Source organism: Thamnophis sirtalis, unplaced genomic scaffold (assembly GCF_051295495.1).
Source record: "Thamnophis sirtalis isolate CommonGarterSnake01/CBP01778 unplaced genomic scaffold, rThaSir2_p1.2 scaffold_5, whole genome shotgun sequence".
Classification (NCBI taxonomy): domain Eukaryota; kingdom Metazoa; phylum Chordata; class Lepidosauria; order Squamata; family Natricidae; genus Thamnophis; species Thamnophis sirtalis.
The window spans coordinates 37,922,364-37,949,577 of NW_028261385.1; the positions used below are offsets into that span (position 1 = coordinate 37,922,364).

Sequence of the window (27,214 nt, forward strand, 5' to 3'; positions counted from 1 at the left end):
CAGGTGAGAATGACGGGGAGGGGAGGGTGAGGGGCAGGGCCATCCAGTGGTGGAATCATTTGACAGGGAACCACAGCAGAGGGCCCAAAGAGCCGCCTGCAGCTCCAGAGCTGCAGGTTGCCAATCCCCGGGTTAGAGGGTAAGGTCTCAATGACCTTGAAGAGAAAAATGGATGTAATCAACAGATTCCAAGCACATCGGTATGTGGGTGCTGACTTTTCCACCCTCTATATCTTTTCTGATAAAATATATGGAAAAATTATATTGGAAAGAAAATGTACTTAAAGAGTTAGGGTTAGGTCACCATGAATTCAGAAAGCAAAATGCAAGTTAACAATGGATTCCTAGCACATCATATGGAGGGCAGTCTCAAAAAGTTTGGACTCTCCTTATTAAACCAGTGCATTAGGGATCCGTTGGTGACACCCGCTCTCCGCTCTGAATTCATGGAGCCCTACCCTAACACTGTGGATATAGTTCCAATAGGATTTCCCCATTTATTTTACCAGAAAAGATATAGAGGGCAGGCTGGAAACTTTTCCATCCTCCTAATCATACCGATGTTAGGAATCCCTTGGCAGTCCATATTGCTCTCTAAATTCATGCAGACCTAATCCTAAATGGATTTTTACGGCAATGTGGTTTTTCCATGTATTTTAATAGAAAACATATAGTGGGCAGGCTGGAAAAGTCAGAGCCTTCCTAATCATACACATGATATCTTTCCCGCTACCAATTCTAGGAATTCAAAAGTTTTCATTCCCTGAAAATAATTTCATTCTTAAGATTATCTGAACCTGCTGATGGGAGAAGCAGGACAATCTTTTTGAGTTAGCACAAAGTTTTTTGTGAAAAGAAAGTGCATCATTGTACTGAATGCAGTTTTATCTATTAGTCTGAACTTTTTTTGGCATGCACCCGAGGAAAATCTCTCTGCTACATTATTTTCCATGACATTCTTGGATATAGTACTTGTTTGCTCTATGTTAATAGCAAAACATCTCCTCTCCAAGTATAGAGTTTCATATATGCACACTATATGTGACAGCTCCAACCTCTAGTCTAGATGAATTAAATAATAGAGAGTAGGTGGCAGAGACCAAACAGCCGAATGCCTAGGTTGTTGTGATGCCTCTATACTATAGTATAGTATAGTTTCTATACTATCTCCTTTCAGAAGTTCAAAGGTCCAATTATGGAAATTAGATTGGTGTGTCCAAATTCTTTTACTTTTAATGTACCAGTTTTTCCCTATGAACTTTTAAAATCAAACTTATTTTGAAATGCATAGAATAGTATCAGTTGATGAAAGAAAAATGCCGACTGAACATAAACCATGCTTTGCTGTTTGCATCCTAGTCAGATTGCTTAACCAATTACCTTTAAATAATTTTAAACAATTCTATTTCAATTTTACTTAAAATAATGTTAGGACTACTTCTGGATATATAACTTTTAAAAGAGATAGCTTTTAAAATACAACTTATTTTGGAAAATGAAACTTTATTCTAAAATGTATCCAAAATTGCAAGACACAACACGATTAAAACAGATAAATACATTTTATGTACAGAAAGCATTAAAACACAATTGTTAATATAATTTTATACCATTTTAATGAGTTTCCATCAACAAAATTTTACAATTTAAAGACTTCAATTGCAAAACAGTTTTAAAATCATATGTATAAATTATGTCTACAACAACTCCAATACAGGTAAAGTAAAATACAAAAATAATCAATACTGAAATTCAAATACAAAACCCCAAATAATGTTGCACAGGTACATATGTACACTTGCTGAAATCATGCAGTAACACAGTGCAACAAAATTAACTGTCTTAAGTTTAAAACGTATCACAAAATGGAACAACCATATCTGCAAGCAGAAGAAAATATATATTTGTAATAAATCATAGTGCATTTAGAAGTTAAATTTTATAAAATGATTGCTGAGTGAATTATTTCAAAAACTTCCCAGTTGGTTGAGACATTTCACATAACTCTAAATTACACTTCTACGAAATTAAAATTTGGAACAGTTTAAAAAGATTTAATGCCAAAACATGTCTGCCTATTTTCAGCTTTCAATTTTGACATCATATCTACTTGCAAGGTATCTGTATCACTTCCTTGTTGTCAAAGTATATGTTTATGAAATATTTGATCAAAATAAAAATTTAGACTACAGTAGGTGAAATTAAAGACATACCTTGCTAGGAAGGAAGGAAGGAAGGAAGGAAGGAAGGAAGGAAGGAAGGAAGGAAGGAAGGAAGGAAGGAAGGAAGGAAGGAAGGAAGGAAGGAAGGAAGGAAGGAAGGAAGGAAGAAAGGAAGGAAAAGACACCAGACTTAATACGTCCAGTTATGTGCCAAAGCATATACATACAAGCTGTATATGGTGAAAAATGTCTATACCTAAGACTTTGACCACAATGGTCTTGATTGCACAAAAACACATTTCAAAGGAATTTATGGCTTGAATGACATTTCAGATAATTAGGTGAGCTGGTGCAAAGTAAGTCATTTGTGAGTGTGGATTCTTGCACAACATTAGGCCACACTGTAGAAAGTTAATGTTCAAAGAACTGTGCAGTAAAATATTTAATCCTTCTCCAACAGGAAAAATATACTTGTTACAATTTATTTTGCCTGGCCAGAACTTTTACATTAGCTGCCATTTGGTTTGCCACAATCCAAGTGTACTGATTCCACTGTAATTTGTATTTCATCAAATTTTAATCACTTTGATAAGATTTATCTATAGACTCTGGTTCTTTCTTAGAATTCTCTGGGCAAATGAAGCCAAGAATTGAAAATAACAGATAAACCAAGGGGAAAGCATGATGTGCATGTGTGTAAATACATATACAGTAATATACAATGGTATGTGTATATATCTACATACATACATACATGCTGTATTCTAAATAGTGTTTCACATTCTGTACAAAAGGTCACTTAGACGTATATTACTGCAAAAATAGTCCGATGTTTATATGCACACAGTCTTATAGTATTTCTGGTAGCTGTGATAGGATGCTGAATGAGATGCTGGTGGTATGTAAAGTCAGGAAGAAAAGTTTCCTTTTACTAAAAGGAAGCAAAAGCCTGTACTTTTTAGTATAAAAGGTGGAGAACAGGGATTGCTAAAAATAGAAATAGTATAGTGATAACACAAACATATTGTAGATACTTTTAACTATAGTAATACCATTTGTTCTAAATTATCTTAACTCAGCCCTACAAGGTACATAGTACTGAAATTCTTTTGAAAAATAATGGGTGCTAAACATATTATATGTATATTGCTTTTTTCACAGGTTTGTTGGAAATAACAGGAAATATTGCTGGATTGATTTTTTTTTTGCTGTAAAAATCAAACAGCAGTGAAACTTCTTCCGTGATCTGGAATTTTCCTCTTTCATGATTGAAGGGTACATGAGTGAACAGCAACATGAATTGCTAAGGGCCAATCCCAAATACATAAAAAAGAACACATAGTTGCTGATAAATTAAAAACAAACAAACGGTGGAAGACAGATGAGAACAATTTGGATAAAAACAGATGATGTGTTTATGATAAAATTATAATGAATATGGAAAGATAATCAAGCTCAGCTCTCTCAGACTAAAAGATTATTAACATCCCCCATTGTATTCAATACTTTAGAATTACAATTCAATTAAAATTTGTTTAAAATGTATTTAATTTACAGAATGTCTAAAGACTTTCAAGAGGAATAAATTGCTACAGAAAACCACTACAAAATAGGTGAGTGAATAAGAATATTTTCAATTCATTAAACCATTGTGCTAATATGTGATCTCATATTAATGTTGCAAGGTATTGTAGTTGGGAATAAATTCCACTCATAAATCCTATGCTTTGCCTCCACAATGTTTCTATTTAATCAGTATGAACGTTACTCATATTGATAGACATAACTTGTAAACTATGTATTGTCTAATTTTTATTGTTTAAAATTTTAAAACAAGTGTTTATTAGACAAACCATTTAAATGTACAGCAGAATGTTTTCATTAGCTAGCTTTCCATGAGATTCATACACACCTAAAGCAAAGTTATTTTTGGCTGTAAACCTTATACATACAATAGAATTTACCCTGGATAGCGCTGTTGAGGGGTTAAAATATAGTTGAACACATTTCATAAAATCTGTAGCTTCTTTAATACATTACATAGATTGAATGGACAAGTTATACTACAATAATTTTTTGCCAGTATTTGTTATACGACTTATAAGGAATACATTTTGAAACTATTAAAATAGTCACATTCTACAAATTAATTGTGACTAGGACAATTTTAACTAAATTAATTCCACTAATCTATATTTGGTCACACATATTTGGACCTATAATCAAAATAGTGTCTTCAAGGTCCATATGCAGCCCTGAGATTCTGCCCTTGTTGATTGATGATGAATTTTGATTCAAATTCCCAATTTCTTAATAAATCAACATACTAAAGTACAAGTCCTCAACTTACAATCATTTATTTAATTACTGTTTGAAGTTACAATGGCAATGAAAAAAGTACTTTGGTTCTCACTTTGAAGAATCCCTATGGCCACATGATCAAAATTCTGGCTCTTGACAACTGGTATTTATGACAGTTGCATTGTCCTGGGGTCATGTGATCACTATTTGTAACCTTTCCACCTCACTTCTGAATAAATCAATAGGGGAAGCCAGATTCACTTAACAACTTCATGATTCACGAAACTACTACAATGCTCTGCTTAGTAATTATGGCAAAAAAGGTCATAAAATGTGGCACAACTCACTTAACTTAGCAACAGAAATGTTGGCTCTATTGTGATTGTAAGTTGAGGACTACCTGTAGCAATTTCACTATCTATTCTGAATATTAAAAAAGCCAATTTTATCTACTGTAATAATTGGATTTCTGAAAAACACTTTGCTTTTACACCGTGTAGAATATTGTTCTCTGTTCCACTATGGATGTAAGCGAAGATTCATAACTCATATTCCTCCATTGGTGACCTGTCTGCTATTTTCTGAATTCTGAGAATCTGAATTTCAATGTCATGATGTGGAAATTCATATAAGAAAATTTCTTTTTGAATATGGAGTCTTGGAATTTGTTTAAAGTGAGAAACTAAGAAACTTACAGATTTAAATAATACATTAACCTTTTGTAGAAAAATGGATCTAACACCTATTAAGCCTTAATACTTTATCATCCTCTTGAACAATTTTTTGTTAATGTGAACCAGTTTTTCAAAAATAGAAAAAATATACCTTATATGGTTTTTCCATGTGGTTTGTTAGATATGGAGTTATAAGCATGTACATATGCATTTTATATCAACATTTTCAAATTCTTTCCTCTATTCCTTATATTCTAACCTTTGTGTGATGTGTTTCCTTTCAGTAAAAATAAACAGAGATACAGTACCATAAATTAATGGTCAATAGTTGAAACAAGTTTGTTTCTGTGGAAAATTTTAGTACTGATATTTTACTTGTTTTGAAAAAGACCAGTGATGCAATATGATACAGATCAAGGAAAGATGTGGTATAGGGGCACTTTGATGAAAAGAGGAAGACAAGACAAATTCTCAACAGAAGTACTTGAAAATCTCTTTCATGGTAATTTCATTTCATTGCTTTCAGACAATGGCGTAATAAAAGCACATTCTTATTCAGTACATTCATTAGTCTGTAATAACTGATGGCTTAACAGACTATCAAATTTCAAACCTATTTATGGCTACTGGATATTATAAATTGATAATACTTTTAATATTCAGAGATTGCAGGCCTTGGAGTATTAGGAATGCATGATAAATTTTAGGTTGTTTGTATGTATGAATTTTTCTTGGGAAGGTAACAGCCATTTTAGGGAACAAAATAATGAACTTAGTTCTTGATCTGATGTTAAAAGTTGGGGTGTGTATATTGTTACCTGCTGAATATAGTAGAAAGTAAAGCATGTATTCACCAAATAATTTTTCTGCAAGATTTTGATAGCAAGCATTGAAAATAAGGTTTACTGCTTACTCTTGGTTGCAGAAATGCACATGGTTTGCTACATAATAAAAACGTGTACTTTAAATATTCTAAACTTCACTCACCACACATAAAAAGCTAAAACTTAGTTACTAAGACTTAGTTTTCCTATATTCTAGGAAAATCCTGAATTTCTGCTAGACTGTAGTAATCTATAGTATTGTAGACTATAATAATCTATAGTACATTATAATCTTCTCACTTGAAAATAAATGAAAATGCTGTTCTATCAATATTTTTATAATACAAATCTCTAAATGTGTTTAAAATTCCCCCCAAAAATGTTTAAAATTTCAAAAGCCAGAACCTTTTTCTAGAAACAAAACAAAATCTGGTCTTCAACACCACTCAGTAGATATATACAAAAAAACAATTGGTCAAGGATCTAGAAATAACTGTAGTAGTTATCCTAGGTGATGATATAAAAGCTAATTTTTCCACTCAAATTGTGGGATTTAGCTTTAACTTGATAAGGCTCATCTAAATTAAATCTTTCTGGAAAGAGAGGATAATCATTGGCAAATTTATTAAACAAGCCTTAAGTACTAATCCTAAAAATCCCAATGCATATATAGTCGTTATTTATCATGCCAAATTCGATATAATTTTTCTAAATGATGCTAAATGAGTTTTTAAAAAAAGATTGTAAATGCTCACATGAACGTTCAAAATATGGCCATAAGCCCTTGAGGTCTGATTACAGCACACATTAAATTAGAAAAAAACTATTAACTCTAAGTACTGACATATTTTAGTGGAACTTGGAATCTAATGTCCAGAATAATTCCAATGATGAACTGTTCATATTTTTTTCTAATTTTAATTATAATCTATTTTGTTGTTGTGAACTTAATTTAAAATGGGAAACCATTTATTTTCTAAACCTTTTAAAAATAAAATATTGAAATTACACAGGATATCTACTGAATTATTATAGATTAGAAACTGAGACTGTACTTGGCCCAAATGTATATAAATATTACTATTCTTACTTTTTAAAATAATAACTTTTAAAAATGTTAAATCAGCATATTTAATACTGAACTGAATAATTTATTTGGCCAAGTGTGATTAGGCACACAAAGGATTTGTCTCTTGTTCAAATAAAAAAGAATAGCATTAAAAATCTTTAGCACTGTAAGGGCTAAAAATAATTCAATTTTCCATTTAATTTTATATGTGTCGGTGCAAAATCTGTTTGTCTAACTGCCTGCTTATCTAGAATGCCATTATTTGGAAGGGCATAAAATCTTAATGCCACAAATAGTGGATAACATAATTGAAGCAGCCTTGAACTCAAACAAGTCCTAGTTGACAGTTCCAATGAAAAAAAACCCGCTTCACTTAGCCTAAGGAATTTTCTACAGGTGCAACATTTGACCAATCTGTTCAACAGTCAGGAAAGGTTCTATTAATGGTATTCCTTGGCATTGAAAGAATTAGAGAACTTGTGTTTGCATAGATCTCCATATGCACATCAGAACATTTAGAGAAGTGTATATTATATAAACACATTAATAATTTTACATCATATTAAAACTGGAAATATGATTTTTTTATATTTTGATACTAAATTGTAACTTGAAATACTTAAGCTTCATATTGCTTTAAAAAAAATATTTAATGTACCAAAAGAGTTAACATACACATTTCTATTCACTTAGTCATGCTTAAAATTCCAGTGAATTGTCGACTGGAATGAAGGCTTAATTTGTGCAATAATTTCTGATGAATTGCATGAAAAAATACTTTTTAAAAACTTTTTCCAGATCACCCTATATCATGGATATACCGTTGTTAAAAACTATATGCCAGGTCTGCCCACAATAAAATGAGTTTCTTCAAAAGGGAAATCAAGGAATAAATATATAATACATTAGGACTCATAAAAAATCAGTGCAATATTTATTGGCAAAAATGTGTGACACCAATGTAAAAGAATAAAAATGTACAACTTAATCCTCTTCAAGAAATTCACCATCTAATTTCATAGTTTTGTTACATCCAGCATATTGACATATAATCACAATTATGATAAACATAGTAATGACTTTTAGTCAACTGAGTTTTGATGCTAGGTTGTAATCCATGCAGATACAAAACAGCTACTCTTATTAACTAAATAGCCATTCTCTTGTTATAACTATGATTAATTTACATTCCTCTGTTTTCAAAAGGATTTGGTATATCATTAATTGTTTGGTGCTACATATGCAAGCCATGTGCTTATTCCTTCCTCTTTTTTTCATGGCATCTTCTACTTAATGGGTTAATTCTGAGTTTTGGAAAATCATTTATGGCTGTTATATTAAGAGTATGATTTGTGCTTGCCCTATAAACCAGGATTTTAAGGAATTAGGATTTGATTGCTTGCAATTACATGTGAGCCAGCCCATTTCTTATTGAAATTGGATTGAAATATGCATATTACATCAGCATTACATCATTTTTCTTAAAAACAAAAATGTCAGTTGGAAAAAGCTTTAGCTAAAAGCACCTGATAACTAAATCAGGTGCTTTTGGATGTCAGCTGTTCTAGGTTTATTTTTTTCATTGGATCTAGTATAGAGATAAGGAAGTATTTGGAGTGCACCAATTAGGCCAGGATAGTGGCAACCAAAGGTTCAGCTGATGATAATCTGATGAATCAGGCAAAAATGAAAATCTTTCAACTAGAAATTGGTTATTGTGACCTAGAAACTTGAAGGACCATTTCTTTTTCGGTGATAGTCTGTCATTGTGGCTGAAGCATAGGAGTTGGCGAAAGCAAGGTAAAGGAAATTATACCACCTTTTCTGAACCTATGTGTGCAACAAGTTGTGAGAATAAAGAAAACCACACCAAATTCAATCATCCTTGATTTGATTTTAAAGCAAACATTTAAATTCATGTTAAAACATTTTATGTAGGAACTACTAAAATGGATTATATCTGTATGTTTATTACTTGATACCAAAGCTGTTTCTGGGATTTTAAATTTGTGTGTGTGTTTCAGTGGTGGGTTCTGGATCCCGTTGCAACTGGCACAGTGCAACGGGGCCCAGTGTCCACCACATGAATGCACCCTACCTCCTGCGACGCCTCCACGACACTCCAGCTGCTCAGCGGAGCGTTGTGCAGGCGCCATATGCTGTGTGCGGAAGCGCTGAAGAGTTCAAATATAGGTAAGGATGACGAGCAGGCGGGCCCTCCAGAGCACCATACTGGAACGGTACCTGGTGCTCCGGGAAGGCACCGGTATGCCCGTACCGGGGCTTACTGCCTGTAACCCACCACTGGTGTGTTTGTATGAATGTGTATCTTTGTATGTATGTACACATACACAAACACACTGCTCCAGGCTATGAAATCAATTTTCTTTTACTTAGCATTTTTTCAGTAACTTTTAGCAAAGTTTTCAGAATATTTCTAAAGAGACACAGGTAGGAATAAATTTGATTTTGGAGATGGGAATTAGAATCATGGCATTAAGGTTCATATAGGATTAAACCACCTACAGTACATGTGGAACTTTAATATGTGAGAAATAAACCAATGACTGAAAATCAATGATCTATTTTAATTTTGTTCTTCATATTGCCAAATTCTATAAATAATTTACTAGAACATACAGAAGAATCTAAACAAAAATACAATGTATAACTAGCATTGTCATTAGATATTATGTGCACAGCATTCATAGTTATCATTTTATCTGGTGTACTGGAAATGAGTTACTAGAAAAATTAGGCACAGAAATTTTTACATGCATAAAATGAGTATCTGAAAAACTAAGAATCGGGGTTAAGGAATCATATCCAAAACTTCCCTTCAATTTAGAGAAGACACTTTATTCCAGCAGAAGTTCCCATGAAGAAAAGTGAGAGAAAGGACTTGGTTCCCATTTTGTTTTCAATTCCCTGGAATACATTTTTGAAAGCTAAAGAATAGACAATCTCTTCCCTCACTGTATTCATGGAAAGTTTGGTTGAATCAAAAGCTTTTCTGAAGAAAATAGCATCACTAGATAGTCTCTAGAATTATTATCTTGTTCCGAGTGTTTAATAAAATGAAAATAAAACATTTTGGAGTCATAGATTAAATTTTGTAAAAATAGAAGCATGTGTGATGCTACACATTGCAACTTTAACCAGCTCTTCAAGGTTAATTTAGAAGTAATGGTGATACTTAAGAGTCATGGCTAAAATTTTGTTAAGTATCATGTTTTGCTTCCATGATGGGACTTTATTTCCCTTTTTCGATTTTCCCGGTAAAATTAAATTTGCTCTATATGATTTCCTAACCCTCCAGAGCAGATTTGATGGTTGGTAGGTGAGAGGAAACATATCTTCCACTGGTGGATTCTATTCTGCCTGGAGTGACATGATGGGATACTCCCCAAGTTTTCTTTAACACCAGCACATAATTTAAAGAATGATCTCCCCCATATTTTTTTTAAAATCCAGATTAAGTGTAAAACTGCTTCTTATTCAAATATTCTTTCATTGCAATTTCAGCAGGAAGTATATTTGGATAGATTGCAACTATTGTAAAATTCTCCATTACGTCTTATAGGTGGAAATCAATTCTTGTAGGCTAACACATTTACTTCCACATTTATGGAAGTAAATGAGAAAGTTACAGTACAAGATATGCAGATAATGAAAGCTGCTACTATATGGGAATTACCAAACATTATAGCAAAACTGAAAATAGGAATAAATATAAAAGAGTTAATTTTTCACACATCATTTACTTGCCAAAAACAGGATGGGGAAATTATCATGCTTTCCTGACATAAAGCACCTTAAATTTCTCAGTTATTTGGAACTCAAGAAAAAAAATGATATTGGATGAAATTTATCATGGTCTTTTAACATAAAGCCAGTTAAAATTATTTTCAGATTAATAATTGCATTTGTTTTTGATGCAACAGATGAAATACCTTAAGCCAACATCAAAAGTTTATGTAATAAATTTACCGATCATTAAGATAATATAGGACTTTTAAGTTTACACTGATTTTAGAAACATCCAAAGTGGTTTAATAATATTGATAAAATATAAATAGTGAGATGGAGATAAAGCTAGTAAAAATAGTGAGGGAAAGTAACTTGTGTCTCTTTCACTTTGGCATATGAAATAATTTGAATATGCATAAATAATCTTGGGAGACTATGATGGATATTAGAGGAAAATATTGTGCCTAAGCAATATACTGTATAGCTGTTTTTATTATAATTAAAACACCTGTGGAAAATCATACTAAGTATTTTCCCCAACATTGGAATCCTGCCCATTTTATTCCTGAATGCTCCAGCACTTTAATCAAAGCCCAACAAGTATTTTGTATTTTTCTGCATAGATCAAAAAGTTGAGCTAAACTCAGTCATACCTTGAAAGCAAATATTGAAGGATATGCATCCTATCCTCAACTTGGGAGTAAACTTGTTTCAATGTTTACCACCATGCAAATATGTTTAGTTGAGCAGCATTAGACATTTATTAAGAAGTAGGGCACAAAACTTGTCTAATTTCTTTTTTTCTCAATTTCAGGAAGGCAAAGAACAAGTTTAACACAATATTTTTTTTTCTTGAGTAGGTGTAGTCTTCAATTCACATGATTACTGGTATTAAATAAAACTTTATGAAAGCCCTCTAATAAGCAATTTTATTCCTAACCATGATGGCTGACAATGACAAAAAACAGAATGTATCTGAGATCAGTTTTAAAAAAATAACTTACAAAGCAGTGATATACACAGCACAAAACAGGTCGGATGGGAAGAAGGAAGCAATTCTTTTGAAAGATAAAATGTAAACGTAAAAAAGATGGAATAAAAGTCCCTATTTCTTATTTCTACTTAAGATGTCATGTGATAATATTTTACAATGTCCTGCAGGTCTATATATGTATGTGCTCATATTTATGTCTCTGTAACACACACATACATACACCTATCCCTACATATACATACACAGATAATTGTTTGCAGTTCAGTCTTGGGCAGTTCTGATATGCCACATATTATAGCTGAAACCAGATCAAGACCCACGTTCTTCACAAAACAGGGAAGATGGTTGGAAAATAATGGTGGGTCCAAATGTGGCAGAAATCGTTTCTGTTAAACTGTACACAGGGATGAATATTTTTTCTTCTTTAGTAGCTCTCTGGAGAGGGCCAACTCAGTGCAGCCTTCACGAAGAAACTTGGTATTGGATCACACACTCATTGTCATGCTGGGGGAATACTGAAAAATAGGAATCCACATTTTAGCTACAACTCATTTACCAAGGTATCATGATTAATAATAACAATAACATATGACTCCTCCTCCTAATTTAAAATAATAATTTAACATAATGTGATATGTATCTGGCTTGGCAATGAAGGTAAGTGTTGTACCTTATTGTCTATAATTTTGCATGACATAATATTTGATTAAGCAAAATTGTGCTAGAAATATCTGGATACTGACAATCCCTTAAGTTTCTCATGATTTATGATAGACATTAGAATTTTGTTTTCTCCTGCCTTTGTTGTGAAAATTGTGTGCAAATTGATGTGTATACACTATATATTAATGTCTATTAAAGTAATGTAATCTAAATTAGCATGTGAAGTTTAAAGCAGAACATGTTTTTGTATTATTATAGCAGGAGTCAGCAATCAGTCACCAACATGCCTTGTTACCCTTCCCTTGTGGTGCCTCCACTACAATATTAAAAATTGTAACATTTCCTAAGATCATCAAATTGCACAAGATTTCAGCCTAATAAACTATTGGGCTCACATATCAATGGCGAGCAGGGAGAATGGGACCACCAAGTCCCCTGCTATGTCTTGACGACTGAAATGGTTTAAGAGTTACTGATAATTTCTTGACTAAGTTACTGAAATGCCTCATCCAGTGTACCCTTACATTACAGTTACATAGAATTTGCTGATGTCAATACTTTAAATTCTTCCTTCCACATCATCAACTGATGAACTATTACAATATTTTTATGATTATATTACTATGTTAAAAAAACTTGTGATACTGTTTCAGAGTGAGATACTTTAGTTAGATTAATATCAAGATCTGATTGAAGAGCTAGCCATAGAAAGCTGCAGCAAAGTACAAATGTAAAGAGTTTTTTCCCTCTCCTAGTTCTGTTTAACTGGCAATATGAAAATCACATTGTACCAGAACAACAACAGCAATAATTTCAATCGATTTTATTAGTCACAGACCAGCAGAAACAGTAATACTTTATACAAAGTGATTAAAATATGATTGCATTAAATTGTATGCATTTTCTTGAATTGAAGTTCTACTAAAAGTGAATAATAATTTCATGGTAAGGAGGAAATATTTATTAATTACACAGGATGAAAATCTGATTTTTTTATTATAAAGCCAGTTTTATCTAATCTGGAATGATAAACCTTAAATCCAAGTTATTACCATTGTATATAATTTTGTATTAAGTGTTTTTTCACTGTTAATTTATATTAAAAATATATTTACTGGAAATGAAATAAATATAAAATTATTTTATATACATGAAAACATGTTAAGAACAAAAAAAATTATAAACTATACATTGATTTATATCTCATTATTCTGGTAGAATATTACTTTTTGGTTTTAGTTCAAGAAATTTTTGAACATCCTAATGCAAATAGTAAGGTCAGATCTATCTGTAGCAAGTTGCTAGTTTTAATATTTAATTTCATTTAGAACAAAATTGTTGATAGGTTGATGGGCAAGCATTTTATTTAGAATTAAATATGACTCAAATAAATAACTCTTAAAATGATATTTTAAAGAGTCATAAAATAAGCATTGGCTATTTTTTCTTAATAAACACTAGTTGGCCTAAACAAGTTAATTCTAAAAACTATTGCTCAGAATATTATTTCTATTTCATTTTTTGGAAACTACACCCTAGCCCTTTCCATATAATAATTGGATCCACAGGCAAGACATAATTTAACATGAAATATATCATTTATTATAGTTTGGTTCTGCTCCTTATTATGCCATATACATTTCTGATTCTTTTTCTGATAAATTTGTTCTAATCTACAACATGGAAATATATATCTAAGTTGTTCTTTTAAATGTATCCAAAGGATCAACTCAGGAAATATTGTGCAGAATATTTAAACCAATGTTGGCTAAATGTTTTGTGGAAGAAGTTGTGGGGCTATCAATTATTTCAATATATTGAGAAAATAAGAATCTCTTTAAGAAAGAGCTACATTTCAAACAAAACATCTTTCATACTAGTTCTCCTGAGTCAGTAAGATCTTAAGATGAAATGTAAATTAACAGAATACATTCAATAGGAGTAAAGTAACTGAATGTAAAATTATTACTACAATTATTGTTCTGTGAAATTATATCAATTTCTATCTAGCAAAATTGAAATTAGTGCTTTTTATAACACTTTTTATAACAAAAGAATAAAATACTTTTTATTTTTGTTAACAAAATAATAATACAAGTGACAACATAGGCAAAAACCAAACATTTTTCCTTACATTGTCACTGTTATAGTTTTTATTTTTGTTTATTAATAATAGAAGAAATGGGGGAAATTTATCACTATTGCATACTTTTGGGGCACTATCATCCTTGCTAAAGGTTCAAATTTGTTGAAACATCAGAATTAGCTTTGAATGCAGAAAATATGCAACATATCCTCATGCTGAATGAAAACACACTTTTGATTCCGTCTTTCACACTTCATACACACAAATACAGACACTTACATATATGAACAAAAAAGTGTGAGAGATAATATTAAACAACATTACAACGTCTACTACAATAGACATATTAGGTAATGTTATTTTTTCAAAATTTATATGCAATTGCCCTATCATTCCTCTATTTTTTTAAAATGCTGAATTATATTTTTTCAGTTAACACCTAAGCTTAAGCTTAAATCTAGATGTTATACAATTCCTTGAACTTATAATTATTCTTCTTTACATTAAACTGAAACTAAATTTATATTTTATTTATTCATTAAATTTATTTGCTGCCCATCTTGCCACAGGTGGCTTTCAACGTAAAAGGCAATAAAACCATAATAATTAGATAATTCAAATAACAATTTATAACAACTTTATGTCCATTTACTGAGAAGTAAATCTTGTAGCACTCATTCACATGTTTTACAGTACTGTATACCTAATTTTTATTTAAAAATAAGGACAAACCTACTGGGCTATAAATACTGTACAAAAGTTATTTAAGAAGGTTGCGGAAGTTTTTAAAAAAGAGGCTGGACAGGTACCTCAAAAAGATCATTTAATTAATTTTCTTGCCCACTATAGACCAAATGATCTTTGTGACTTCTCCTACTTCCATCATTCTGTGATGCTAATAAATATGTTCAGGGTTGTCTTACTGTGATCAGCATATGAAGCAAATGTATCATGTATGTATCATTCCTAGCAATACTATAGACAATAGCAATGGGAACTGCAAAACAAGCTTAACATATATCAAAAGAAGTGTTCATAACTTGATTTCTTTCCACATTAAATATACAGCCCTTAATCTATTACGGTACAGGAATTCATAAGTATTATTATACATGGCAACACCTAAAATGATGAGGTAGAGCTGTACGCCAGCAAAACAACCAGAATCAAAAATAAAGTACTTACACTTTCACTCTGAAAAGGATTTAGAAAGTTACCCCCCATTTCACCATCATCTCGAGGGGTCCCAGGCTGATTGCTCATACTCATATTACTTGGAGAATTCTATTTGGAAAACAAAGCAAGAAAATCAAAAGCATAAACCATATGAAACTTTTTAAAAGTATCCCATGAAAGATACTTTTCTTTCACCCACAAGTACAATGCCCTCATTCTCAAAGGTGAGAGAAATACAAATCCAATAGGGATTATTTTATATTTGCCAGATTGTATAAATATACTGAGTGGGGAAGGGTTCCTCTTGTAAGTACGTGTACACACACACACACACACACACACACACACACACAATGTAAACCCAGTTTCATGTCCATATTATAACCTTAGCAAAAATTATTAAGTCATGGGCAGGGCTGATGATTTAGGGCCCCACTACATAGCACAAGAAGTAACAAACCTAAGAACTGTTGTGAAGCCAACCATGACATTTTCATTCCTTTTAGCATTAAAATGCTGACAGATGTGCAAAGATTACATGAAACCTATCCAGCATCTCTTAACTGATCGGTCAGAGATTGCAAAAGTTGTATTCAATAGTTCTGGAAAAAAAATTCAATCCTGTATAGCTGTTTTCAATTTATCTTTCTTTTTCTGAAGATTGTGTTGGGACAGAACGGGAAACAGGATTTTATTTACATTTTTAAGGCTGTCCAACTATGATGATTTTAGATGCAGATTTGTATTTAAGTTAGACATATATTATTTTGGGTGAGTCCCCCTGAAGACTTCAACTGAGCACACTCATTGCTCAGGTGATGATTTTGCAGAATTATCAGGCAGGATTGTATCTTGGGTTTCATAATGAAATTATGGTCCCTCCTCCCTGTAGCACCTTACATTAAATGCCTTGTCTTTTTTCTTTCTTAATTTTAACTTCCTTAATTTAAGAGCAAATAGTAAGAATGGCAAAAAAAAAAACCAGAAATACTTATTTTGAAATGTTGGGTGGAAACAAGGTCAGAGAATTCAGCAAAAGTGGTTGGGTTATTATCAAAAAGAGAATGGTGACTGTTTGGTCACTGCTTTGGGGGGAAAACATGTTTCTTTCAAATCCATTATTTAAACAAGTCTTCTAATATGTACAATAGGGAAATAAGCGAATCTTAGAGGTTAATTGATTGGATTGTTTATGATTAGGGAAGAATTCAAGGATGGTGAAAAGTTTTGAATGTGGGACAAATTATTCATTGTATCAAGAATAGACTTTGGAAGAAAATGATAGTTGAGTTAAAAATGGGAAAGGAATGAAAATAAAAGTAAAAATGAATACAAGAACGGAAAGGAGGAGCCAGTATGTAAAAAACATTAGAAGACAGATTAATTTCCCAAAAGAATGATGGGAAGAAAATGGTATCAGAAAGAATATGGTAAGCATGGGTAAGCATGATTATATTACAGCATGTCACAGATATGTGTGGAATTATGGTTGAAAAGAGGATGTCTGGATGAGAAAAATGCACTTGAGAATGCTGCATGAAATGAGAATGAGAAAAAGGGAAATAGAAAAAAGGGAAGTTTTAAGTACAGAGACAAAGAGAGCTGGAGTGGTTTGAGATGAATAGTGGAAATGTTAACAGATGTTAACGTTGTTTTGGAATTCTGTAAAGAAGACTAACAAGAAATATGTAACAATGAATAGAATTAAAATAACAGTGATATCGAAGACAAAATGTATTAAAATGAATTTATACATGCCATAAGGATACTAAAAAATGCTACAGCTGCAGGTATAGATGGTTAACTGGAGAAGTGTTAAAACATGGATATGGCTTCCTCATGGAGTGGCTGTGTGACTTGTTGACTATCACATCATTATTATTTCATTACATAAAAGAAAAGATAGCAGGAACTGATGCAAAAACTATGGGGGATTTGTTTAAGTGTGCCTGGAGAAGCATATGGCAGAATTTGGATTTAAAGAGGTGATAATGAACAAATCTGTTAAGAACTGTGTGGTTTTATTATGAGAAGAGTGGTTTACAGACCAGATTTTTGCTTTTCAGCAAGTCATTGAGAATGTATGAATGTGAGAAAGAAATTTCACTCTGTTTGTTGATTTAAAGAATGTTATAAAGTAAATATGCTTAAATTATGAAATGTTTTTCATAAATATTGATTGGATGTTGATTGCTGAAAATGATAAGAGCAGTATATAAAGGAAGTAAGGCATTTGTGAAAATAAATTGAATGCTTAATACCTAGTTCAACACTGAGCAGGGAGTAAGAGTGTCCCCTTGTTTCTTTACTTGTAGATAAATGTGCAAGGAATGCCTGTGGGAGAGGTGGGTTCCTACCAGTTCAGCCGAGTAGATAGTAACTCGGCTGCCCATGCCCCCGAACCAGTTCATCTTGTTTTTTGTTTCTGCACATGCGCACCCCAAGCACATCCCTAAGCGAACTGATAGTAAAAGAATCCAGAACCCACCCTTGGCCTGTGGTGATAGCAGAGATGTTTGGCTGGGTACAGGAATATGTACTTTTGCATGCAGGAATGTAGTATAATTGACTGAATACACAATGTTATGATAATGGAACTGTATATGGATGTACGGGAAGTAAGGATGACATATCCAAGAAGTATAGTGAAGAGTTTAGGCCTAAAACTAATTTTAACAGTTTTCTTCTTTTTATATTCCCTTACTTCCATTCCGCATTGTGCCATTTTCCTGGAAGGGAATAAGGTAATGAATATGTATGCAGCAATTGTCTTTGAAAAGATCAACTATGAACTTTAAGAAGAAAAGAACAAACTATAGCTAGAGTCTCTCATAGTTTAAAGAGGAAACCCTTGTAAGTCGAGGAAAACCACTTGGCAAAATGTGAGTATTTTAATTTATACCTGTTTTTAGAAACAAGTCTCATATCTACATTTCTATGGTTTGAGACACAAATGTAGCAGTACAACTCAGCCACTTTAATGAAAATTAGGTTTTAGTCCGTGAACCACAGATAATGTACATATTCAGATTTCTGTTGTTAGGAAAACTGGGATATCTTCAAAAATCAGCATAACCATTTTCATTTTAAAACAGATTATCTTAGTTTTTTTGTTTAGAGGAAAAGCAATGTTAAAAATAAAACGTATACTTACTTTGGAGATACTGTCCATATCTCCTGAGCCTTAAATTAAAAAAGAATCCTCGGTTTAATTAATTCAATTTAAACAAATGCATTCAGTTAAATCTTAAAACATATTGCATTGATGATTTTAGATTTAGAGGTCTCACATGTTCACATGTCTGAGAGCCCAGTTCTTTTTCAGATTGCTTTCTGAAGAATTGAAATAAATATATTTTTAGAAATCCTAACCTAAGAGGTTGCAAGAATAAGGAATAATGCTCTATGTAATCCCAAAATTACATAAAGAATAGGCATTTTATAATTTTATTTCATTTTGCGCTTGCACTGATAATGCTATTTCAAATAGTATTGTTCAAATAATGTTTATATGCTCTTTTCATTGATGTTAGCATGTCTGCTATTACAATTATTTATATGCTGCCTACTCAAAGAAATCAGGAGATCTTATAATAGTTCCATTAAACATATCCATAAAAATTATAAATGCTAAATCATTAAGTATTTTTAAAAGGCTGCTGCATGCTTCCACTTAAACTCAATTCTTAAAAGCTCTGTGGAAGAGGATGGCTGATGGATAAAAGGATGGAGGTTAGTCTGACTTAACACAATGAACTATTCCAAAGTAAGATGGCTCCTGCTGAGAAAGCCATTTTCTGCTTTTCCAATCCCCTGATCACTTTCACGATGGGGAGCTGCAGCTTTCTGGCCAGCCTATTTAGATTCTTGCCAACGAAGGTGGTAAACTAAGGATCAATGAACTGAAATCTATTGCCAACCAAAGCAGCTCTCATGAGTGTCAAACTCAATTTCATTGAGGGCCGCGTCAGGGTTATGTTTGACCTTAGAAGGGAGGCATGGCCAGCTCGACATCAATAACTCCGTTTTCAACTGTGATGGCTTCCTGTGGCCTTCTGTCTTCAAAATAAAGCCAGGCCCAAGCTCCAATTTCACTGGCAGAGGCACTGTGGGCCTATCCTTCGCTGATTCCAGGGCAGCCCCATGAACCAGATCTAAGCACCCCGCAGGCCAGATCCAGCCCATGGGCCTTGCATTTGAGACCCCTGCTTTATAGTTTCTACCTAGCAGAAGCCATGACTTCAAAAGAACCTACACTACACACTGGCTCTTTCCGCTAGAGTGCAATAAATGAAATTTCCATAGAACAAATGTGTTTTTGTACGAGTACTAACTCAACCTCAGCTATTTTGCCCCATTCAATCTCTCTTAGTTTCCAAGCACTGGTAAGGATTTACACAGCATCTTCTGTATGGTCTGGGTTTCAGATATAAAGCTAAGTATCACTAGCATATCAAATACACTGCACACCAAACCAACAGATCTTTCTCAGCAATTTGATTTTGATGTTGATGTTAAATAAGGAGAAAAAAAGGGTCAAGCCCTGGAGCATCACACACTTGACTGGCCCAGGCTGAATCTCTTTTTCAAGAACATTGATTGGAATTGCCTGCAGAACCATCACCTACAGCATCCCAAATATCCAGGCCTACAAAGTTACCATAGTTGATGGCTGTTGAAGTCAACAGGATGAGGAAAAACACAAAAACACATCAACTTCCTCCTTTCTCAATATATGCAAACATAACATACAAAGCATAGAGAATAACATCTATAATTTAAAAAGTGTCCCTTTCACGATCATCTGACTTTATTTTTATTTAAGGAACTCATCTTTATTTGTAATTCGAGAAAGCAATGAAACAGTTCAAAATGATATATTTTTTAAATTTGATATATTACCTAGCACAGGATTTAAAAAGGCGAATTATATTCTTACCTAGCGATCCATTCATATGATGTGAATCCATTCCACTTAATGCACCCATTGGACCATCTGACCCTGGTCCCATTGGAAACTGCAAAAAGGGCAAATGCATCATACTCCAAAAATGTTAATAAATAATTTGTAACAAAGAGAAATGCAACTCACAGGACATAATAAAGAAAGAGGTTAAGAAAATGTCCAAGAAAGATAGATGATAGATAGATAGATAGATAGATAGATAGATAGATAGATAGATAGATAGATAGATAGATAGATAGATAGATAGATAATAGATAGATTAGAACATACAATTATTAAAATTTTGGATTTAGGGAGTCAGGCATAAATTCAAACATATGTATTTATTCCGGTTATTTACATTAGGTCTGTTGGCTCCAGGAGGTACTGCATTCATTAAAGTGTACATGTTATCTCCAGAGTTGGTTGAATCTGAAAACAAAAATGCCAAGTACTTTCAATGAAATCAATGAAAACAATTAACTGTTATTTTTAACAAAAGACATTCCAGTACTGCTTTACAACTGATTATTAACATTGTATGAATCAAGTATAACATACTTCACAAGATTTACAGCTACCAATAACAGACATTTATAACAAAGTAATAACGATAGATTAGAATCCAGATCACTGAGTGAAAGAGAACAAAGATTTTCCTAATGAGTCATGATTAAGTACTTTACTTTGCTTAGTAAAGAGCAATGACATTGTGAGGTAAGATTTGGACTTTCAAAATGGATATGAAGTACAGGTAGTCCTCAACTTACAACAGTTCATTTAGTGATCGTTCAAAGTTACAATGACACTGAAAAATGTTACAACTTTTGAAGCATCCCCATGATCATGTGATCAAAATTCAGAAGACTGGTAACTGCTTCATATTTATCACTGTTGCTGTGTCCCAAGGTCATGTGATCACCATGTGACCTTCTGACAAGTAAAGTAAACGGAGAAGCAGATTCACTTAACAACTGTGTTACTAACTTATCAACTGCAGTGATCCACTTAACAACTGTGGCAAGGTAAGTCGTAAAATGGGGTAAAACTCACTTAACGAATGTCTCACCTAACAACAGAAATTTTGTGGTTGTAAATTGAGGACTACCTGTATTCCGTTAAGTAACAGAATTTGTTGGATTAATGGCACAGAGGTCCTTGTTGGATTGTAGATAATACATGTATGCATTTTATTTAAATACAAAATGGAGCAGAGCAACAATAAGAATCTAGGATGAGTTTTTAAAGTTTCGTTTGGTAAAGTATCAGTGTATTAACTTATATTCAAGCTTTTAAATATATACTTTAACTATTAAAAAAGAAATTCATCTATATTTTTTGTGCCAAAACCAGAAAATGAGACAAATACTTATCTGAAAAAGAGAAACAAAAAAAACCCTAGTTTTATTTCCAAATAATGTAATTTGAATAATGTCATTTTAGGTTAGATAAGACTATGAAGGGAGCCAATTTTTGGATAAGGATTAAGGCACCATGCTAAGAACCAGGAGACTATGTGTTCTAATACCACCTTAGGTGCAAAGCCAAAAGGGTAACTTTGGGCAGTCATGCTCTCTCTGCCCTAGGAAAGAGGAAATGGTACGTCTGAAATCTTGCCAAGAAAACTGCAAGAACTAGTCCAGGTACTTGCCAGAAGTCAAAACTACTTGAAGCCAAATCAGCTTTTGTAAGTACACCTTTCTTTTCAGGGAATTATTTTAAATTCAGATTAATCATCCCCCCCCCCCCCAATAAATAAAAGTAGCAAAATATTGCCAACATGTTTCTTTTATATTATTATGTTTGAGGGAAATAGTCCCAGAGTGAAGAAAACTATAATAAGGCATTCTGAAAATGTAGACAAGATCAAGGAAATTACACATTATTTCATAATTTTGCATTAATGCCATTTTTAGGCAAACATGGTAATTAACAAAAGCAATAATGTAGGTTAATTTCACATTATATTTGAGAATATTTGTGAAGATTTATGTAGTAAAATGTTGCTATTCCGTGATACAAGAAGCCATAACAATTTAAGTTTATTACTGGGAAAATTAAGGAATTCTCTTCCACATTGAGAGAATGGCTGATATAACTTTGGCAGTTTCCTATAAGTAATATTGTGTGTTCTATTCATGTAAACTAAGGATATCTAGAATCCTTAGAAGTTCTGTAAATATATACAGTGGCTGAGCATTCCGACAATAGCTATTGAAATGTTAAACTATTGATGTGTAAAACATTGCCATTTCATTCCCCCATTAAAGTTATCTACCTGCTGGACTAGGCATGATGGGTGTTCCAGGTGGTCCTCCACCTCCCGGTGGACCCTTAAAAAAAGAAAGGGAAATCAGTAACTTGCACATACCTGCACCCCCCCCCCACCCACTTTTCCATATATTCATCATTTATCATTGCATTTTCCAAATGGTAACCTGTAAGTATAATGTCACTCAAAGATTTACTTTTTTCAGCAAGAAAACCCAAATAGCCCAGAAAAATGCAATTATTCAGCTGATATATATTTTACCACCAGATCATCTCAAATTCATAGTTGTTCCTTAATCTGATTCAGGTGGAATTGACCTGTGTAGTATTTTCCTCATGAGAAAACTTGTCAACTTACACAATCAATGAAAGTTGCAAAACTGGCTTGGATAAGCAAAGGTTGGATGGATGACTGAATAGAGAGATAAATAAAGCATATTCTGATGGGAAAGACTTGAGGCTTCAGCCCATGGGTACTTTTCTCTCTAGTTAGCTCTGATCTTCCATAAAATCTAACAACATTCTTTCGAAATAACTTTACCAGCATTTCTCTTTATCATCCCGCTCCAATTTTAAATATATACCTTTCCTATTAACCCTTTACCTTGAAGTCTGCTCTATTTTTCTATTTATATTGTTTTTTATAACCTTTTTTAACCTTTTATATAATTGAGCCTACATTTTTGAACTTCTGCTTTTTCCTGCTCAGCACATAGCAATTTTGGTTTTTAACCAAAGCAAGCATTAAAAAAGTAATGTGCTCTTCTCACAGTTATTTCTATTTCCTTTGGCAAGAAAATGAGGTATTCCTGGGTGCGGTAGACTAAGAAACCAACATGGTTCTTTCACTTTGTAATAGTCCTCCATCTAATTAACTGTTCTGCTCATAACAATCAACATACAGTGGTAACTTAGTACTCATTGTTAATTGGTTCTGGGAGGTGCAATTAATACCAAATAAAATTTTCCTATACAGAATAATGTATTAGTCATGAGGTAACTGACATGAGTAAATTCTAGTTTGTGCATTGAGTACCAAACAAACAATGAGTATCGGGACAAAATATTTGCATCAAAATACATCAAGTATCAAATTCGACGAGTTTCAAGCATTTGAGTAGCGTTTCCACTGTACTAGAAATACATGGCAGACATAACTGATGTTTTTGTGCTTTTGTCTCAGCAATTGAACATTTATATTTTAAACTGAACAGAATGATGTATGCACACTGATAAGCACTGCACACATAAATGTACACACATACTCACTACATAATTCCCAGGTGAAGCAGAAGAGTACGGTATCTGAAAAATAGAAAGACAACAAAAATAGGCTATTCTTATAGAGTAACAAGGTTTTTATAAATATTATTTTATTATTTTACAGTTAGTTTTTACAGAAAAGAAAGAATATACCCAGTTTTTCAATAATTAATCGTATTAAGAAAGGGAATGGTACTATCAAAGAAAAATCAGTCATATGAAATTACAGGTAGTCCTCACTTAAAGTCTATTCGTTCTGCTAACTGTTAAAGTCATGACATCATTGAACAAAGGGATGTATGACCAGTTCCCTAAACACCCCTGTGGTCAGATGAACAAAGTTCAAGCCCACTAAGGCTCACTTGCATTTACAACTGATTTTATGCCACTTGCCTACCTGCTGGGTGCCACTACTGAATTGGCCATTTTATCCCGCCTTTTTTGCTGCATCTGGGACTTTTCTCAGGCCTGCTCAAGGTCTCTATTCATGCACTAACATCTTCCAGCTAGCTCCTTCTTTTGCACTGCTACAGCTGGGACCATCTTTTGTGTGCTAGTGAAAACTGAGTGAGGCACAAAGAGTATGAATGAAAGTGTAAGAGAAGCTCCGGCTGCATCAGCATGAAACAAGACAGTGCAAAGGAAGGGCTTAACCAGTACAGTACTAGTACACATGACTGAGTGGTGGGTGCAGCTGGTGGTGGCAGTTAAGCAGATGGCCAAAAGGGTACAGATGGGGTAGAGATAGGCAGGTGGGGGAGTTCAAGAGGAGGCAGTCCCTTACCTTACTGAGGCTTGGGGCTGGGAGGGTTCAAGCTGGGAATGGCTTGGATCGGGGTGGGTCCTCGCCTAATTACTTGTGGGATTCAGTTAACGATGGCAATGAGGACTGCTGTCACTAAGCGATGCAATCACATAATGTTGTTCTATACAGATGCATTGCTTTGCAACAGAAATTCTGGTCCCAATTACCATCGTTAACCAAGGACTACCTGTAGAAAGAACATTTTTTACAATTAGTTTTACCCTAACTTTACATATAGAATTTCATAGAAAAATAATAATTTTAAAAAGTCAATTTTAAACAAAACAATAAATTTGATCTGATTGTGCAATTATTAATATTTTAGGTACACGAGGTACACAAATAATTAAATTACCATATTATCTAAAGACCTCTGAAATAAGAGTAATCTTTACTAACGCCAAGTACAACTTATAAAAAAAGACCTTTTGGGTTTATTAACCAGACAGTTACTTTCTGAAAAAACTGATAAAACAAGCATGTTTTGATTAATTTATTTTCACTTCTTTTTAACAGGACAATGCTTCATATAAATGTTTACTCACAGAATTGGCATTTGTAGGGTTTGGCCAAGGCCTACCACCTCCTGGACCCCTAAAATAAAGATCAAATTTCAGTCTAAATAAGCAATAAAGCTTATTTAACTATAAACTATTTAATAAGCATAAACAAAGTTCATTAGGTTGTTACTGATATTCTTTAAAAAAAAGCAATTACTGAGGAAAATGAAGTACAGTTGATGTTGATTCCGTTATTGCGTTTATAATTTAAAACAAGAAATTTATACAGATTAGTATTATAACTGCAATCAACAGACATGCCTACAAATATTGTATGGAGATATTTTATATAATATTCTTACAAGAAAAAGTAAATATCATCTAAGGTATTTCTAAAATAATCAATCCATCCAGTATTTTAGGTAGTATCACTCTCTACCACATCTTTCTTGACCACATATGACTTGGTGTATAATCTTTATAAATCCAGTAAATGTACACTACGTTACTTTATTTACAGTGTCCATATCTTATTATTATACCTTTGAATTGGAGATGCGCTTATAAAATTGTGAACCATCTTAAATGCTCAATATTTCTACATAAATATAAACTAAAACACAATCTGTTCTCCATACCTCCTAAAACTAGATATGGAGAACCAAATTAAACTAATGGACCAAAAATATTGCACTTGTTCATTGGTTTAGATACAACTATATTGCATGACCATCAACCTATTTCTAGCCTTCCATCCCTGTGAAAAAGTGGTGGGATGGCAATTGCAAAGGAAACTAGAGAAAGTACTACCTTACTCTTTTCAGTAAAGATTCAGGCCTGGACAATAGACAAGAATTACACTGGTAATTCTTACATCAAAATATGGATGGGAAGAGTATGATAGTATTAGTCTTGATGGATTTGCCGAGAACCTTCAATATCATCAATCATGCCATATTTTTGGACTACTAGCAAACATTCAGAATCAGAGGATACTATTCAAGAGTGATTCCACTTCCTCCAGAACTGATAGTTCCAGTCATATGTAGGGAAAGTTGCCAAACATAGGACAATGGTGTCTACAGGGTTTGACTCTTCCCCACTTGACCATTTGGGGTAAAATATCATCATTACACTGTTGACACACAGCTTGGTGGAAGACTTGAAGCTATAAGGATTTAGATGGTAAAAGAAAACACAGATTCAGACTTAATTCTAATAAGACTGAATGACTGTTGGTTTGGAGGCCATCATCTTTAGCTCTTTGTAGTCTGTATTACCCAGAAACAGCTGGTATGTAATACTGAGGTTTTCTTGGATTTTCAGCTTCTGCTGAAACAACAGTGAAAGCTTTAGCCACAACTTTTTTCTCATTTCCTTCAGTTATTCCTGGAATATAAGACACAGGCAAGGTCATGTGCCCTTGCCACATGTCTGGACTACTGTAATGCATTTTACATGGGACTTTCCTTAAAAACCATCAAGAAACTGCAGAATTGTAGTCGCCCACATACTAAGTGAAAATATATGGCATAGTACGTAAGACCAATACTGTAGAGCCAAATTGCTGGTATTTGCTTTCAAAATATATCTCCAGATACTAGTTAACAAAGTTGGAGCCCTACATGGTTTTGGACCCTCATTATCTACAAAATTACTTACTTCAAATAATAATAATAATATATTGCACACCAAATATGTGACTGCCAAGAATGCTTGTTGAGAAGGCAC

General features: G+C 33.1%; 1 protein-coding gene across 4 annotated transcripts in view; it reads right to left on the reverse strand.

Moving 5' to 3' along the window:
* Window positions 1-7,947: 7,947 nt before the first annotated feature.
* The window catches only part of SSBP2 (single stranded DNA binding protein 2), a 130,851-nt gene continuing 111,584 nt past the window's right edge, over window positions 7,948-27,214 (reverse strand). For all 4 annotated transcript variants that reach the window (XM_014053380.2, XM_087715686.1, XM_014053377.2 and 1 more), the window contains 8 exons: window positions 25,529-25,577; window positions 24,185-24,220; window positions 22,923-22,977; window positions 21,006-21,076; window positions 20,639-20,717; window positions 18,854-18,882; window positions 15,709-15,807; window positions 7,948-12,289 (listed from right to left, as the gene is read on the reverse strand). In XM_014053380.2, the coding sequence (XP_013908855.1) occupies window positions 12,260-12,289; window positions 15,709-15,807; window positions 18,854-18,882; window positions 20,639-20,717; window positions 21,006-21,076; window positions 22,923-22,977; window positions 24,185-24,220; window positions 25,529-25,577 (448 nt within the window). In that variant the 3' untranslated portion in view covers window positions 7,948-12,259. The remainder of the gene's footprint in view (window positions 12,290-15,708; window positions 15,808-18,853; window positions 18,883-20,638; window positions 20,718-21,005; window positions 21,077-22,922; window positions 22,978-24,184; window positions 24,221-25,528; window positions 25,578-27,214) is intronic.